Source organism: Camelus dromedarius, chromosome 8 (genome assembly GCF_036321535.1).
Source record: "Camelus dromedarius isolate mCamDro1 chromosome 8, mCamDro1.pat, whole genome shotgun sequence".
In the NCBI taxonomy this organism is placed as follows: Eukaryota; Metazoa; Chordata; class Mammalia; order Artiodactyla; family Camelidae; genus Camelus; species Camelus dromedarius.
The window spans coordinates 81,279,524-81,295,410 of NC_087443.1; the positions used below are offsets into that span (position 1 = coordinate 81,279,524).

At 48.2% G+C, this 15,887-nt stretch overlaps 1 protein-coding gene and 1 non-coding gene across 3 annotated transcripts in view; both read right to left on the reverse strand.

The window, feature by feature from the left end:
- The window catches only part of C8H10orf143 (chromosome 8 C10orf143 homolog), a 65,554-nt gene that overhangs the window by 18,704 nt on the left and 30,963 nt on the right, over nt 1-15,887 (reverse strand). Inside the window, exon 4 of one of the 2 annotated variants that reach the window (XM_031462012.2) lies at nt 12,161-12,718. The exons of the other annotated variant lie outside the window; for it this stretch is intronic. Coding sequence (XP_031317872.1) covers nt 12,689-12,718 — 30 coding nt within the window. The 3' untranslated portion in view covers nt 12,161-12,688. Of the gene's footprint in view, nt 1-12,160; nt 12,719-15,887 lie in introns of those variants that run through there. 2 annotated transcript variants of the gene reach the window in all.
- Nucleotides 15,192-15,264, reverse strand: TRNAG-ACC (transfer RNA glycine (anticodon ACC)). Its single transcript has one exon. It is a non-coding gene; the product is annotated as a tRNA-Gly (tRNA).

Below are 15,887 nucleotides of genomic sequence, written 5' to 3' on the forward strand. Positions count from 1 at the left end.
TAATTTCCAGAATATACAAACAGCTCATACAACTCAATGACAAAAAACAATCTAAAAATGGGCAGAAGACCAAGCAAACATGACTCCAGTGAAGACATACAAATGGCCAACAGGCACATGAAAAAATGCTCAGTATCGCTAGTTAGCAGAAAAATGTAAATCAAAACTACAATGAAGTACCACTCACCCCAGTCAGAATGGCCATCATTCAGAAGTCCACAAATGATGAATGCTGGAGAGGCTGTGGAGAAAAGGGAGCCCTCCTACACTGCTGGTGGGAATGCAGTTTGGTGCAGCCACTGTGGATAACAGTACGGAGATTCCTCAAAAAACTAAAAATAGACCTACTACATGGTCCAGCAATCCCAATCCTAGGCATATATCCAGAGGGAACTCAAATTTCGAAAAGATACATAGCAACACTATTTACAATAGCAGCACTATATACAATAGCCAAGACATGGAAGCAACCTAAATGTCCATTGACAGATGACTGCATGAAGAAGCTATGGTGTATATATACACATGGAATAGAATACTACTCAGCCATTAAAAATAATAAAATAATGCCATTTGCTGCAACGTGGATGGGCCTGGAGATTATCATGCTAAGTGAAATAAGCCAGAAAGAGAAAGAAAAAACACCATATCACTTATATGTGGAATCTAAAAAAACAGGACACAAATGAACTTATTTACAAAACAGAGACAGACACACAGACATAGAAAACAAACTTCCAGTTACCGGGGTGGGGGAAAAGGGGATGGGTGGAGGGATAAATTAGAAGTCTGGGATTAGCAGATACAAACTACTATATATAAAATAGATAAACAACATATAGCATAGAGAATTATATCCAATACCTTGTAATGGCCTATAATGGAAAAGACTATGAGAAGGAATACGTATTTACATATGTATACATGAACCAGTATGCTGTACACCAGAAATTAACACAACATTGTAAATCGACTATCCTTCAATTTAGAGAAATCAGCTCGATTGTTGAGTATTCGCTGAACCCGCCTGAGTGCCAGGGAACTCGGCCAGCTCTGGGGCACCGCAGAGCGAAGCGCCGTCTTCGCCTCCACTCGAGCCCATTAAACCTCGAGCAGTGGTGCCTTTCAGTTTCTCTCTTCCTCATCTCCAAAACGATGGCCCCACCTGCCCGGGGGCCACGGAGGTAACTGAGCTACCAGTGCCCGAAAGGAAGCCCCGCCCTCAAGCCAGCCTCCCCCCAGGGCTCTGGGAGGGGACCTGGGAAGACGTGACGGAGTGGCACCCTTGGCTGACAGCCGAGCTAGTGTGACTGGATGGGGGACAACGGCACAGTGACCTGCCGTCTCTAAACTTCACTTAAGCCACCAAATAAAGGCAAGATGGAAGAGCAAATACAGTAATCATAGTAAAACTTTAAAAAGATACTTGAAAATCTACGTGACATTTTCTACCTCAAATAAGACAGGGGACGTGTGAATTCATTTCACATCAGCAAAGAAACATGAGTCCATACTCAGATTCAGTTTAAAATTTTATTCTAAGAGATTATGTTGTGTTAAATGGAACACGTAGCAACCCAAAGAGTGCCTGGACACAGGCAGACGCTCGGGAGCCCCCGGCCTGGGACAGAGCCCGCTCCAGGGCTGAACCGCGGCTGCAGCGTGGCCCCGGCCAGTCTCCTGACTTCCCGGTCCTGGAAGCAGATGGCCGTACCTGCCCCAGGGGACCAACAGGGCTCCTCGAGCTGCTGTGTGCGACGCGCTCAGGACGTGCATGGACGGAGCCAGGGGCAGCTGTGACCACAGACCTTAGGGTGCACTTCTGAGCCGACCTGCTCTTTATTCAGAGTTAACTTTATAAAGTTTTAATACACAACAGGGAAAATACAACGTGCAGTTCTCACCAGAATTAACTGCGAACCCTTGGTCCCATGTGGCTCTGATCTTTTCATTGGTAAAGCATGACGGCGGCCCCTGAAATTGCTTTCATCACGGGTGCCTTGTCCCCCTCTGTCCACCCCCGCCTTGCCTGGCCACCAACCTCCCTTCCAACACTACAGGACATGCTCAGGCCCTGTGGACGGGAGCCGGAGCAGGGGCTCCCGTGTCGGTGAGAGAGTGGACGGGACGCACAGGAGGAAACTGGGGGTGGGGTGGGGTGGGGGCAGGACAGGGTGGGGAGAGCCCAGCCTGATCCCATGGGGAGCACGGAGGACCTGGAGGTGAAGCGGGGGCTCTGTGGACCCCACACCCGTCAGTCATCAGCTCTGGGCCGCCCACCAGCCAGGCAGCCCCCCGACATCCGGGGCTCCCTCTGGGCAGTTAGTGGAACACGTAGCAACCCAAAGAGTGCCTGGACACAGGCAGACGCTCGGGAGAAACTGGTCCTGAAGAAGCTGCCAGGACGGGAGGCATGGATCCTGCCTCTCAGGCCTGGCCTGGCCACGGTGACCAGACCTGAGAGAACACGAGCCTTTGGAGCCCTCTGACCTCACTGTCACGGTCTCACTCAGCCAGTCTACTCAGGCACCACTGTCTGTTCCAATATGGTGCGAGTTCTGGTGAGAATATGGGCTTAATGTGAGAGCTTAGACTGGATGCCTGCGGCTCAGAGGAGGGGCCCGCTCATCTCCATCACTATTCTGTGAGCCCAACAGCCTCGGGGACAAATAAATATTAACATTAAGTTAAATATTGGTGCATTTGAAAATTATTGCACTAACTTTGAGGAGAAAAATACATGTTCTAAGAAAGTTTTCGAAGCCTGTCTGCTAACGCCAGTCCAGCGGTGGTGGAGATCATTTGTATGGTGAACATTGCCACCAAATCTGAATGCCACCCTGAGGACAAACTGGACCTTCTTATACATTTATGTGAATTGTGTCAATGTGCCTTGTTTTCTGCTGTGTTAAGAGCCAGTCTTTCTAAGAGCGATGCAAAACGTGGGAGCTGTAAGTGAAATTCAGCTGCTGAGGGGCTCTGTGAACTGCTGGGCGGGTTTCTGCCGCTCAGAGGCTTTCGGGGACAGAGTCGGATCTTCCAGTTAGGGTCTCTGTGTCCGTGGTGGTGTCTTCCAGACCAGGGCCCAGAGCACACGGGACCACACAGGAGGATGTCCCCTCGTGTCAGCGAGCAGTGGAGGGGCAGCTGGCCGGCTGCGGGAGCTCCGCAGTCTGGGCGGGGACAGCAGCCAACGCGGGCTCCTCCAGAGCCTGAACTTGTGGACCATGGGTCTCGAGCACATCTATCAATTACCCTGGATGCCAGGGAAACCACCACATAAGTGGAACCATCTGGAGGGACAAAGAGTCTTTGTGAAAATCTCCTCCTGCTCCATTAGAGGAGAAACTGCTGAGCACAAGGAGAGGGAGGGAAGGTCCTTCAGCAGCAACCAGGGAACCAAGGACCCTCCTGGGCGGGAGTGGCAGTATCCCAACCCAAGTGCAAAGACAAGAGTCAGTGTAGTAGGCAAGAACAAATCTGACTCCACATGAGATCCGTTCCTTTAACGCTAACCCTGTGCTGCTTCTGTGCTGAGTCATGCTGTTCTGCACCTTTTGTAAAAGAATGTTGCCAATAGCCTGAAATATACAGGAGAGCCCGCTCTCAAGGCTCTGACCTTTCAGGGTAAAACACTTTCCCATTCATATAAAGATAAAAAGTTGCAGACTAGAAAATAACATTTGTCTTGTTGGAGTTTTGCAGGGACACCATGACCTGACCCCCGTGGACAGCTGCAAGAACAAATGATTCCAACACCAAGAAGTTGGCAGTAACCAGCCACACCCCCGTTCCCTTTCTACTATGAAAGGAACCTGAATTCTGACTTGGAGAAGATGGTCCTCCAGGACATTAGTATGCCATCTTCTCGGTATGCCGGCTTTCCGAATAAAGTCACTCTTCCTTGCCCCAACTCCTCGTCTCCTGATTTACTGGCCTGTCGCGCAAGGAGCAGAACAAGTCTGGACTTGATAACACCTGTGCAACCCTTCCTCCCAGGCGCCACTGCAGGCAATGGGTGTTTCTAATTTTATTGTGTTAAGAATACTTAACATGATCTCTAGCCTCTCTGGGATTTCTAAGTGTGCAATGCACACAGTGTTGTTGACACATGTGCTCGGCTGTGCAGCAGAGGCCCAGAGCGTAGCCACCCAGCACACCTGAAACTCTACCCACCGACCCACAACTCCCCATGTGCCCCTCCGCCCAGCCCTGGCAACCACCATTCTGTTCTTTGCTTCTGAGTTTGACTATTTTAGATTCCTCATCTAAGTGGAATCATGCAACATTTATTCTTCTGTGACTGGCTTATCTCACATGGCATAATGTCCTCCAGGTTCATCCATGTTGTCATATAATGCAGGGCTTCCTTCTTTTTTAAGGCTGAATAATATTCCATCGTGTACACAGACCACATTTTCTTTATCCATTTCCCAGTTGATGGACATTTAGGCAGTCTCCATATCTTGGCTCCTGTGACTAGTGCTGCAGTGAACATGGGAGCGCTCACATCCCTTCATGATCCTGATTTCAGTTCCTTTGACTGTATGCCCAGAAGGCGGATTGCTGGATCCTCTGGTAGTTCCATTTCTAATTCTTTGAGGAACCTTCAGACTGTTTTCCATAGCAGCTGCATCATTCTGCATTCTTACCAATAGTGTCCAAGGTTTCGTTTCTCCACACCTTCACCAACACCTGCCATCTTTTGCTTTTTTGGTTATAGCCATCCTGACAGGAGTGTGGTGCTATCTCAGTGTGGTTTTGATTTGTTTCTCCATAACAATTAGTGATGTTGAGCATCTCTTCATATTCCTGTTGAAGGCATCACACTTCCTGGTTTCAAAATATATTACAAAGCTATGAAATCAAAAAAGTAGGTACTAGTATAATGAAAGACATCTAGGCCAATGGAACAGAATGAAGAGCTCAGAAACAAATCCATGCATATGTGGTCAAGTGACCTTTGACAAAGGAGCCAAGAATACACAATGGGGGAAGGATAGTCTCTTCAAATGGTGCTGGGGAAGCTGGATATCCACACGCAAAATAATAAAGTTGGACCCTTATCTTATATCATACACAGAAATCAACTCAAAACGGATTAAAGCTCTGACACTGTAAAAGTTCTAGAGGAAAATATAGAGGAAAGGCTCCAGGGCGTTGATCTTGGCAATGACATGACGGGCGTGTGACATGACACCTAAAGCAAAGGCAACAAAAGCAAAAGCAGACAAGGTGGACCACATCAGACTAAGACGCTTCTGCACAGCAAAGGAAACAGGCAGCAAAGGCAGGGGAGGGTGTAGCTCAGTGGGAGAGCACGCACTCAGCATGCATGAGGTCCTGGGTTCAGTCCCCAGTGCCTCCATTTAAAAATAAATAAATAAACCTAATTACCTCTCCCTCCAAAAGCAAACAAACAAAAAATAAAGTGATTTTTAAAAAAAGTTAAAAGGCAACCTATGGAATTGGAGAAAATATTTGGAAACCATTGCTCTAATAAGAGGTTAATTTCTAAAATATGTGAGAAACTCCCATAACTCAACAGCAAAAAAACCAATGCCCCAGTTTTTAAAGGGGCGAGTGACTTGCATAGACAGAGAAGACACACAAACGGCCACGGATCATTTTCGATGATCAATAACTTTTAGGGACTGGAAAAAGCATTTATGACCCCCGAGATTACATTTCTTTTGCTAATTCAAATTAATTATTAAGAGGCTTGTCAAGAATGTTTGACAATCTATGGTTACTGGGGGGAAGGGGGTGTGAAGGGATAAATTTGGGAGTTCAAGATTTGCAGATACTAACTACTATACATAAAAATAGATTTAAAAAAGAAACTTTTTCTGTATAAACACAAGGAACTATATTCAGTATCTTGTAATAACCTTTTAAAGAAAACGAACATGAAAATGTATGTATATATATATATGCATGACTGGGACATGGTGCTGTACACCAGAAACTGACACTGTAACTGATTACACTTCAGTTAAAGAAAAAGAATGTTTGAAAACATTAAGAGATTTAGATCATCGTTGAGCTGGCTTTCCCAAAACATGAAAACATGAATAAGGTGGTCTCACCAGAAGAGTGACCGGAAAGATCACTTCAGCTGTTACGTATGTTTGTGGTTGACAGTTACTTCTTTTCTTACAATTTGATTCTTAATAAAGATCATAACTAAATGTGATCTAAGTTCGTATTTCTGTAATTATTTTCAACTAAGTAAATTTGGATGTCAGTAAAGAAATCTTGTTGTCCTAAATTGTGCCTAAAAAATCCCTGTGTTTTTAGTCAAAGCTCATTTAGTCCTTACTGACCTGAGCTGGCCCCTGGGAGTGCCTGGGCTCTTGTTCCAGAAGGAAGGGCTGCCCCCGGGCCTCCACGGCTCGGGACCCCAACCACGAGACAGGACAGGAAGTGGGTGTGCTGTCCCCAGCAGGATGAGGAGAGCACCTGGGAGCACACACAGGGTCACAGGTGGCAGGCACCACAATGAGCAAGTAGTGCAGGCACACTGGGCACCCACCCAAGGAGGCCAAGGACGGCGACAATGAGTCTACAAGGAGATACAGCGGAGGAGAACGACGGTCAGACGGGAGCCCCGGCTGAGTCTGGGAGAGCTGGGAGACACAGCCCCACACGCTGCAGTCTGTCCCCACCGGTCACCGAGGGAACCAGGGACGGCCCCCGGGCGTGAGACGCGCGTGGCCTCTCTTTCCCCGACTACCTGGCCTTCCGGCCGCTCGGAGCCGCAGCGCAGGTCAAACCTCCTTGCCATCCGGGAGCCATTCCACGCTGCTCACCCTCAGCCGGACTGGGAGCTGAGGAACTAAGGAACTAAGGAAACTGGATTGGGGACAGATGCTTCTGCCCCTTGCTGGATGGTCACCTGGAGGGCATTCCTGCTTAGTTCTTGGGACAGATGGCTATTTATACTCTATGTAAGCTGTGGGGTAGGCGGTCCAACATGAAGGACGTCAGGTGCTGGCGAGGGCTCGTAGCAGAACTTGACCGGAGAGCTCGGCCCTGACCCCACATCCACCAGGCACTGGGCGCTGAGTCTGGGACTTCCTGGACTGGGAAGTAAAAGGCTCAGTTGTTCCAGAAAAACGGAGTGCCTTCCACCCTGGAACCAGGGAAGGGCCTGCACCTCCATTAAGGTCCCATGTCACGGGATCCTAAGTGACTCGGGGACGCCCCAGTTCTCATTGTGGTCAAAGGCATCTCCCAGGAGCTGCTTCAAAGCACACAGTCCCGGCACCCCTGCTGCCAACCTAGGGCGTCCACCTGTTGACCAGACCCTCCTGCCCGTGACCCAGGAGCCTGGGTCTGGAGGGCAGGTGCTGGGTCTAAGCGTCCTGGGCTGGCTGTGGGTAAGTGACTTGGCCTCGCTGAACCTCCATTCTCAGTACAGGCAGGATAATTCTCCTCTCAAAGGGTTTTCTGAGGATTAAAAATGGTAATTAAGTATAGCGTCTGATCCAGTGTTGCTCACTCACTGAAGACTAGCTTCCTTCGCTTCACATTTGGGGGAAAATGTCCTACTGAGTTTTAAACAGTGAATTTTCAGGAAATGATCCAGTATAACATTTATAATCAGAAAATATTACGGAAAAAAGACTGCCTAGGGCTGAGCTTAAAGTGTAAGACGTATACTAACAAAACAAGACAAACATCAGAAAAAAGAGAAAACTTTTAGATACACACATTAAAAGTGTAAAATGTACACGTACCATGTCTCTAGGTGATAGATCTCAATATAGTGAAGGTACTGCTTATCCTGCAGTTATACACACACACACACACACACACACACACACACACACACACAGTGTTCAGCCACCAGATGAGAAAGACAGATCAAAGAACAGAAGAGAAAGTACAGAAGCAATTCTGTATATGGTAGAAGGGGAATTTACAATCAGTGCAGAAAGATGTGGTTAGAATAACTGGTTAATATTTGGGGGAAAACAGAATTAGACATTCTGCCCTTTGTGCCCCCAAACTTTGTAGCTAGAGTAAAGTTTTACACGTTAAAAATTAAATCAGAATTATGCAAAAATGTAGACGCATAATTTACATGTCAGTTCATATCATGTACACAGTCTTGGGGAAAGGAAGACCTTTTCAATGACTCCAAGACTAGAAACAAACTGAAAAGAGGCTAGCAGGTGTGACAGCTAAACACTTCTAGCAAAGGAGATCACAGACATCACTGAAAAGAAAGTGAAAAATATTAAGTGGGGAAAAATATTTGTAACAAGTGGGAGAAAAACAGCCTTAACGCCTTACTGTTTAAACTCTCAAAAATAAATAACAAAGGCATGCACCCCGACAGGAAAACGGGCAAAAACGGGACGTTCACCAAGGACACGCGGGTGGCAGATACACACGTCAGAAACGCAACGCAGGACCTGCGTGTTAAAACTACAAAGTTGATGCAAAGGTCAGACCGGCAGGGATCAAACAAGAACTTTTGCCAAATAAACCAAAATTGAATCCGATCAAGCTTCTGGATCAAATACCGATGTACAGGAGGCACAGAGTAAGGAGGAGCAGGTAAAACATGACAGAGATGCAGAGAGCAACATCTCGACACGAACTCCTCGAACAAACTGACTTCCTGAAAACACAGCACACAGGGGAAGAGGAGGAAGGGAGACCCGCGGTCAGGAGAGACTCGGACCCAGCAACCCGTCAGGTACAGGGAACTTGTCTGGATCCCGACTCAAACAAGTCGTAAGAAACAAAACAAAATAAAAACAATCGTCTATGAATCTAAGAGGCAAGTAGGAATCTGGTCAAAGACTGGAGACTTCATAATATGAGGAATAATTGTAAACCTTGAGGACTGACAGTCGTATTGTGGGCATGCTTTTTACATGTCCCTTTGGGAGGACAGACTGAAATAATCAGAGATGAACTAAGATTATGTCTGGGACCCGCTTCCAGTGCACAGGGAGGGGAGGCGAGGTGGGCGGTGAGTGAGACCGCTGTTGGAGCTGGTCAGAGGTCAATGGTCAGAGGGCAAGGAGCTCCTTGTCCTGTTCACTCTGCCTAGTTTGTGTGTGTTCAAAACGTTACAAGTTAAAAAAAAAAAAAAAAGTGGGTTCTAGTCAGTGCTGGGGAAATGGAAGGGACAAAAGCTCCTGGGACCACCTTTCCAGACGGCAGAGAACCAGGATGCACCCTCTGACCCAGCAATGCAACTTCTAGAATCTTCTCTCATGAATACAACTGAAAAACTTTATAAAAATGTGTGCAAGAATATTTATCCAGCAATTTTTGTAATAGCAAGTAGATGAATAAACGAATGAATCAATCAATGAAAATAACTTAGATGCACTTTAGGAGGAGAGTGGGCTACCACACCATGTGTTTCCATTTGATGGAATAAATACTCTGCAGCCCTTTAAAATAACAACCTAACACACGTGACTGGCAGGAGATGATGTGCGTGATGTTAAAAGTATTGAAAGTATACATAGGCTTATACGAGGGAGGGTGCAGCTCAGGGGTAGAGCACATGCTTGGCATGCACCAGGTCCTGGGTTCAACCACCAGCACCTCCATTAAAAATAAATAAACCTAATTACCCCCAAAATAAATAAATGAAGTAAAATAAATTGTACTATAAATAAAATAACTGTTCTAAAAGTTTTTTTAAGTACAGGCTTATGGATGTGTGTGCTCAGAAGGAAGTTTTATAAGGATACACGTTGAAACGTTGGCATAAATGATCTGAGCCACGGGATTATGGATGACTTTCACATTTATATTTCATTTTCACTTACCTAGAATTAAAATTTTTTTCTCTAATTAGTATGTATTTGAACTATAATTTTGAAATGTGTTAAAAAATGTGGAAATAAATGTTTTTCAAAAGGAGGCAAAACATTTTGAGTGATGTTAGTATCTCTTCAATAAGTTACGTTTACCATGCTTTTGAATTTTCCAAGAGTTTTGTAATTTGTTCAAAAGTTTGGAAACCATTATAAATTTACTTTGTGAAATGATAAAAGGTATATTCTGGTATTCTTGTCCCTACACAAAAAGCAAATAATGACAGATCAGGATTAAAGAACAAACTGAAAGTTTATCTCATGGAAGTGTACACACACAGATGCCAGCCTGTTTCCTCAGGGTGTGAGAGGAAAGCAAAGATGAAGCGCTGGAAAGGGATAATCACATTTCATGCTCGTCACGGGTGTGTCAACACCCAGCTTCGCGAAGCCCGTGCAGGTTTTGCGAATTAGCTAATCTGTTTCAGGACCTGCGGTGCCGACAAACGAACCTGGCAGGGGGAGGTGGTTCCTGAGCGAGGTCCCCGGGCGGCTCTCCCAGGTGATCCCAGCAGGATCCTGCCTGTCACATCACATCACCTCCCGGCAGACAGAGGAGAGCTGCTCCACACTTACTGAGACACTCTACAGACGGCCCTTCCCAACAAAAGGGCCCAGTTAGTGTCAGTGCCGTCAAAACGATGGCCTGCTATTCCCACGGTGGAAACCCCTGCCACCTCTTAAAATGACGTTTTCCTACAATGACGCAGGAGAACGTTCATGACAGAACCTTCAGTTGGGAATCAGAGATGCCCACACCGGGAGGCAGCCCGCCGGTGGGCCGAGCGTGGTGGTGCGGGGTGGCTGTTTTCCACATTCTTCTACAATGAACAAGTATTTTTATAATCATAAAAAAAGCCAATTAAACAAAAATGTTTTACTGAAATGTCATTTCCCTATATATTTCAGGCTGCAGGGCGCAGAAGGAGGCAGGCTGGGGGTGGGGGTAGGGACAATTCTGGAGCAGGAGGTGAGGCCGCGGGCCAGGAGGGGCTTGGCTGGAGGACGTGCCCCCAGGCTCTGCTGCGCCGTCTCTGCTGGGCCGGAGGGCCGGCGAGCTGGGCTCTGGGTGTAGAGATGGTTCTGGACGCCTAGCTCTCGGTGCGCCCTACTGATGGCCTGTCCTCAGCTGACTGAGAACACGGAGACCACACCTCCCAGGGGGCCCGGGGCGAGCGGTCCCACGCTGCGTTTTCTCCTTACGATCTAAGGGCTGGAGGAAATTGGATAAAACGGCCGGTTCTCACGTGCGGCCGGCGTCACCGCACCCCTCCGGGCATGTTCACGTTAGACGTGTGTCCTGCTCTTGCAGAGAACGCCCGCTCTGGCTGCAGCAGGCCCGAGTGACAGGGCAGGGGACAGGCCCTGAGTGGCGGCTGGGCCCTCGTGCACATCCCAGGATTCACGCTAGCCAGTCCGCAGGTCATCAGACCCCCTCGCGGGCTGGAACGAGGCTGAGGTGCTGGTGACATGGGGAGAGGAGGCCCAAACCCAAGAGGTAACGTGTTCCCCACCAGGCAGGGCGGATCCCGGGGTCTCTTCCACCCCAGAAAAGCTTTCGATTCATTTGAGCAGCTCGGGGTTTGTGCTGCTTCAACTACCAAACCCTCAGCTCAAGTATGTGGACATCTTCTCCCCTTGAATTGGGGGAGGGGGCTTACATACAAAAACAAAATGTTGTCAGTCTAAGAATTTTTGTGTTTTCCATAAAAAATAAGATGTCTATCTCATTCTGAAAAGAGAGGAGCAAACGAAAGCTCTTTAAAAACTGTATTTAAGGCCACAGATCTCAAACACTTTCTCTCGGCCTCAGCTGGCACTTGCTCAAGTCGCAGCTCTGCGATCTTACTTTGGGTTAAATGTCTCATGACCTCCAGAGATGCTGGGGGCAGAAAAGCCAGCTTTCCACCTCGCCACCTGGCAGCGTGTCCTGTGACACTGGATAGCCCATGTCACAAATGGTGTGGCACTAGTTCCCCTTCAGCGCCCTCTCTTCTTCTGTCCTGTCTTCCCAGTGCGACGTGCCCTCCACGACCACACACCGTGATGGCTTATGGACGGGCTCCTCAGGACGTGGGCGCTGTGGGACGGCCACTGGCAGAGGACACAGCCATGAGGACAAGACGAGGGAAACGGAGAGCACAGGGCTCCGTCCGTCCCGGCTCTAGGAGGAAGGACCCCGGAGCAGGTCTAGACCCAGTGGTCTCACCAGGACCCACCTCCAAGGTGACGGGGCATCTCAGGGAGCCTGCAGACCCAGGGAAACAGCGCCGGTCTCCACAGGCAGACGATACACCGGAAACCCGAGAGAAAACGAGAAATCTCCATTTTAATGTCAAAGGGGTTCCGCGCCTGGTAACTTCCGTCGGGGAATCACAGAGAACAGACGGGGAGTAGCATTTAGAAAATTCAGGTTAAGGTTACAAAACATTTTCAATATAAAAATAAGATTTTTAATTAAAAAAGAGTCCACAAGCAGCCCTGGCCGCGTCCACAAGATGACTGAGAAGTTTAAAGTGGGGCTGCATCTGGATGGGGCCCCCTAAGCCACGGGGTTCTCAAACCTCACAGGAAGTCTGACACTGAATCTTTTTTTTAACTTTTAAATAAAGCAGCCGATCTCCTCGAGTAGGATGCACATGAGCAGAGGCTCGGTAAGTGACGGCGCTGAGAGGCTCCTCTGCAGCGTGGGGTCCCCCTGGCCCTGGCGCGGAGGACGGGGAGTCACCTGCTGTGGAGCAGGGGGGCACCCAGCCCCGTCCGGGACAGGTTCACACTCGCCGGCGCACACGGGTTCCAGACCACCGTCGGAATCGTCCTTCCTCACCTCGCATCTTCTACCGATCCCCGGTGTGGTTAAAATGTCCCTGCAATAAACAGCACACCGGGGAATAAATTTACCTTGGCTGTACGTTCACCAACACAAAACACAGCATTTAAAACAACTGAGCTAACCCTTATTTCTGAGGTAAGCACGTATTTACAGAATATATATAAAATGTTACAATTAAGATACTCAAACCACTTCCTACACCTGGTGCATAGAATGTTCTCAATAAATGCTACTTCTCTTCTCTCCCACAGTTCTATGAGGGGGAGGAGAGGGGATAAAAGCATCACTTGCATACTCAGAAACGGAATTTTTTAAAATGATGTTATCTAAATACAGAATGGATGTAACACAAAAGCACCCGCAGGGGGGGCCCTCGCAGGGGGCCAGGGTCTGGAAGAAACCCAGGTTCGGAAGGACCCCCCAGGGCCCTCCGCCCTCCCTGTCTCCGGGCACAGACCTCGTGTCTCCCCAGCCTCACCTGCAGAAGGGGCTGGGAGAACCAGGCGGCCGGGGCGGACCCAGGGCCAGACACTGCGCCACCCCGAGTGAGAGGTCTTGTCCAGCGTCCAGAAATCTTGACCACACTTGGCCTCTGTCCCGGCAGAGAGCAGCGTGGCTCGGTGCCCCCGCCAGGCGGAGGCTGGCAGGGCACCCCTGCTCTCCGAGACCACCAGGGTGGCGACAGGCGCCCTGGGCCAGCTGAGGCGAGGAGTGGAGCAGTGGGCCAGGAAGTGGGGGCACAAAGTGGTCTGGTCCATGATGGCATCCCTGCTTCCTGGAAGGTGGGTGCTGCCCTGAGTCATGGGGACCCAAAAGGGGAGATCCAGGACTCCCTGTTTCACACGGAAGGATCATCTGGGCGGTCAGAACAGGATGCTGTGGTGGCCACAGGTCGACCTGATGAGGGGCCTGGGACGGCGTCACACGAGAGGTCTCTCAGCTGGACCGTGAAGGCACAGCAGAATCTCACAAGGTGGGAGACGGCATCCCAGGCAATGAGAACAGCAGGTGAGAATGTTCCAGAACAACAGAATTGTCTGTGATGATGAGCCAGGGCTCATGGCGCACACAGGCAGGGACCGTCTGAAGGTCTGGCCGCGTGGGACTGAGAGAGACTCCAAACACCATGATGCCCACGCCCTGAGTCCCGGGGCCAGACACTGCACCACCATGAGTGGGAGGTCTTGTCACCCGCCACCTCTGGCAACCACCAATCTGTTCTCTCCATCTATGAGCTTGTTGTTTTGTTTTTTAAGATTCCACATGGAAGCGAGATCATACAATTTTGTCTTTTTCTGTCTGATTTCACTTAGCACAATGCCCCAAAGTCCATCCATCTTGTGGCAAGTGGTAGGATTTCCTCCTTTTTGTGGCTGAGTAATATTCCATTGTGTGTGTACCAGTTTCTCTATCTGCTCATCCATCCTGTTTTTGCATGTTCATCTTAACGTTCAACAACTTTGCTGAACACTAGTTCTACTAGTTTATCAGTAGATTTTCTTTGCAGATAATTAAAGCATCAGGAAACAACAATTTCATTTTTTTCCTTCCCAATTCTTAAAGCCATTGCTTCTTTTTTCTTGTTTAACTATCTGAGTTAGGAACTCTGGTAAGCAGAAGTGGTGACAGTTAGCAAAGTTTTCTCTTCATCAAAGGAAACGCTTCTTGCCGGGATGAACCCTTCTGCTTCTGGTTTGCGGACTCTTTGTCATGAGTGGGATTTGGAGTAACTGAGCACTGTTTCTGTATCTGTCAAGACCATCTTTTTTCTCCCGTCTCCTTTGACCAAACGATGTAGTAGTTCTTCTAATGCCAGTCATTCATGTGTTCCTTCACACAGGATTTCCCTTAACCTATAAAACCATGTGGAATGGTAGCTTTTGAGAACTTTCCCAAATGTTTCCATTGTGATTGGTCCATGTTCTCTCTTCTGAAGTCAATTTTGGTACGTGAATTCCTATGGGGGAAGGGAATTCCCACTGCACTGGCCATCCCAGCTCTAAGCCTCATACAGCCAGCCTGCATGTTCATACAGGACGGTCCCCTTAGCGTTTCAGACAGGATATGCCAAGGTCTGTGGTATCTACTGTTCCTGAAGGAGGTCTGCTGTCAGTCAGACCACTGCTCCTTCCTCGGTACCGGTCCTTCCCCCTGGCAGTCGTCCAGAATTGTTTTATGTCATGTGGTTTCACCAAGATGGACGCGCAGATACGTCACGTCAAGACTCACTGTGACTTTTCAGGAATACAAAAAAGTATAGACAGCAATGTAACTAACACTCGTGAGCCATCACGTAGCTTCAGAGATTAAACAAAACAGATATAACTGAAACACCTGCTGTAACCTGAGCCCTCACTCCCTAAGTAGAAATAACCTCGTTGTGATAAACTTAATGTCTCTCTCAGAAATGTTTCTGTTGTTTTAGTTAATATGTATTTTTTAAACTTTTTTCTTATTTTATTGTTTTTATTTTGGGGGGGGAGGAGGTTTATTATTTACTTTTTTAATGGAGGTACTGGGGATTGAACCCAGGACCTCATGCATGGTAGGTATGCATCCTACCACTGAGCTATACCATCCCCCCATAGTTAACATGTACTGATTTTCACATGTTGAAAATTATATCTAAATGTTATCATTCCATACATATCTTTCTGTAATTTCCTTTTTGAAGTTCCTCCATTTTCACTACTGTGTATATTTCGCTGAATAAATATACACTGCGTCCTTTATCCACTCTCCTACTGATGGACATGCATGTTGTTTCTGGCTTTCTGCTAAGCAAACAGTGCTACAATTACTGTGCACACGTTTCCTTGGGCATCTGTGAGGGTACAGACCTAGGACCGAAACGTCCAGGTCACAGGGATACCCACCATCACCTGTACTAGCCACTGCTCTACAGGTCAACGTGCTGAGCTACACGCCTCCCATGAGGTCGATGATCCGTCAGCGCCACACCCCCACTTACAGCATCACAGTTCTACTTCTGCTAATTTGATGCTTTCCCTTGCAAGCCCTTGGTTACTGGTGAGGTTGAACGTCCAGTGACACCTGCCGGGCCGCCTCCTCTCCGAGCGCCAGTGCACACACTGCCCCCGTTTACCTGCTGCTGTGTCGAGTGTTGCTGTGTGTCGTCCCTGCTTTACCTTCTCAGCCGGTGACGGAGGAATCCTGGTACGCAACTTGTCTTACACGTGGTG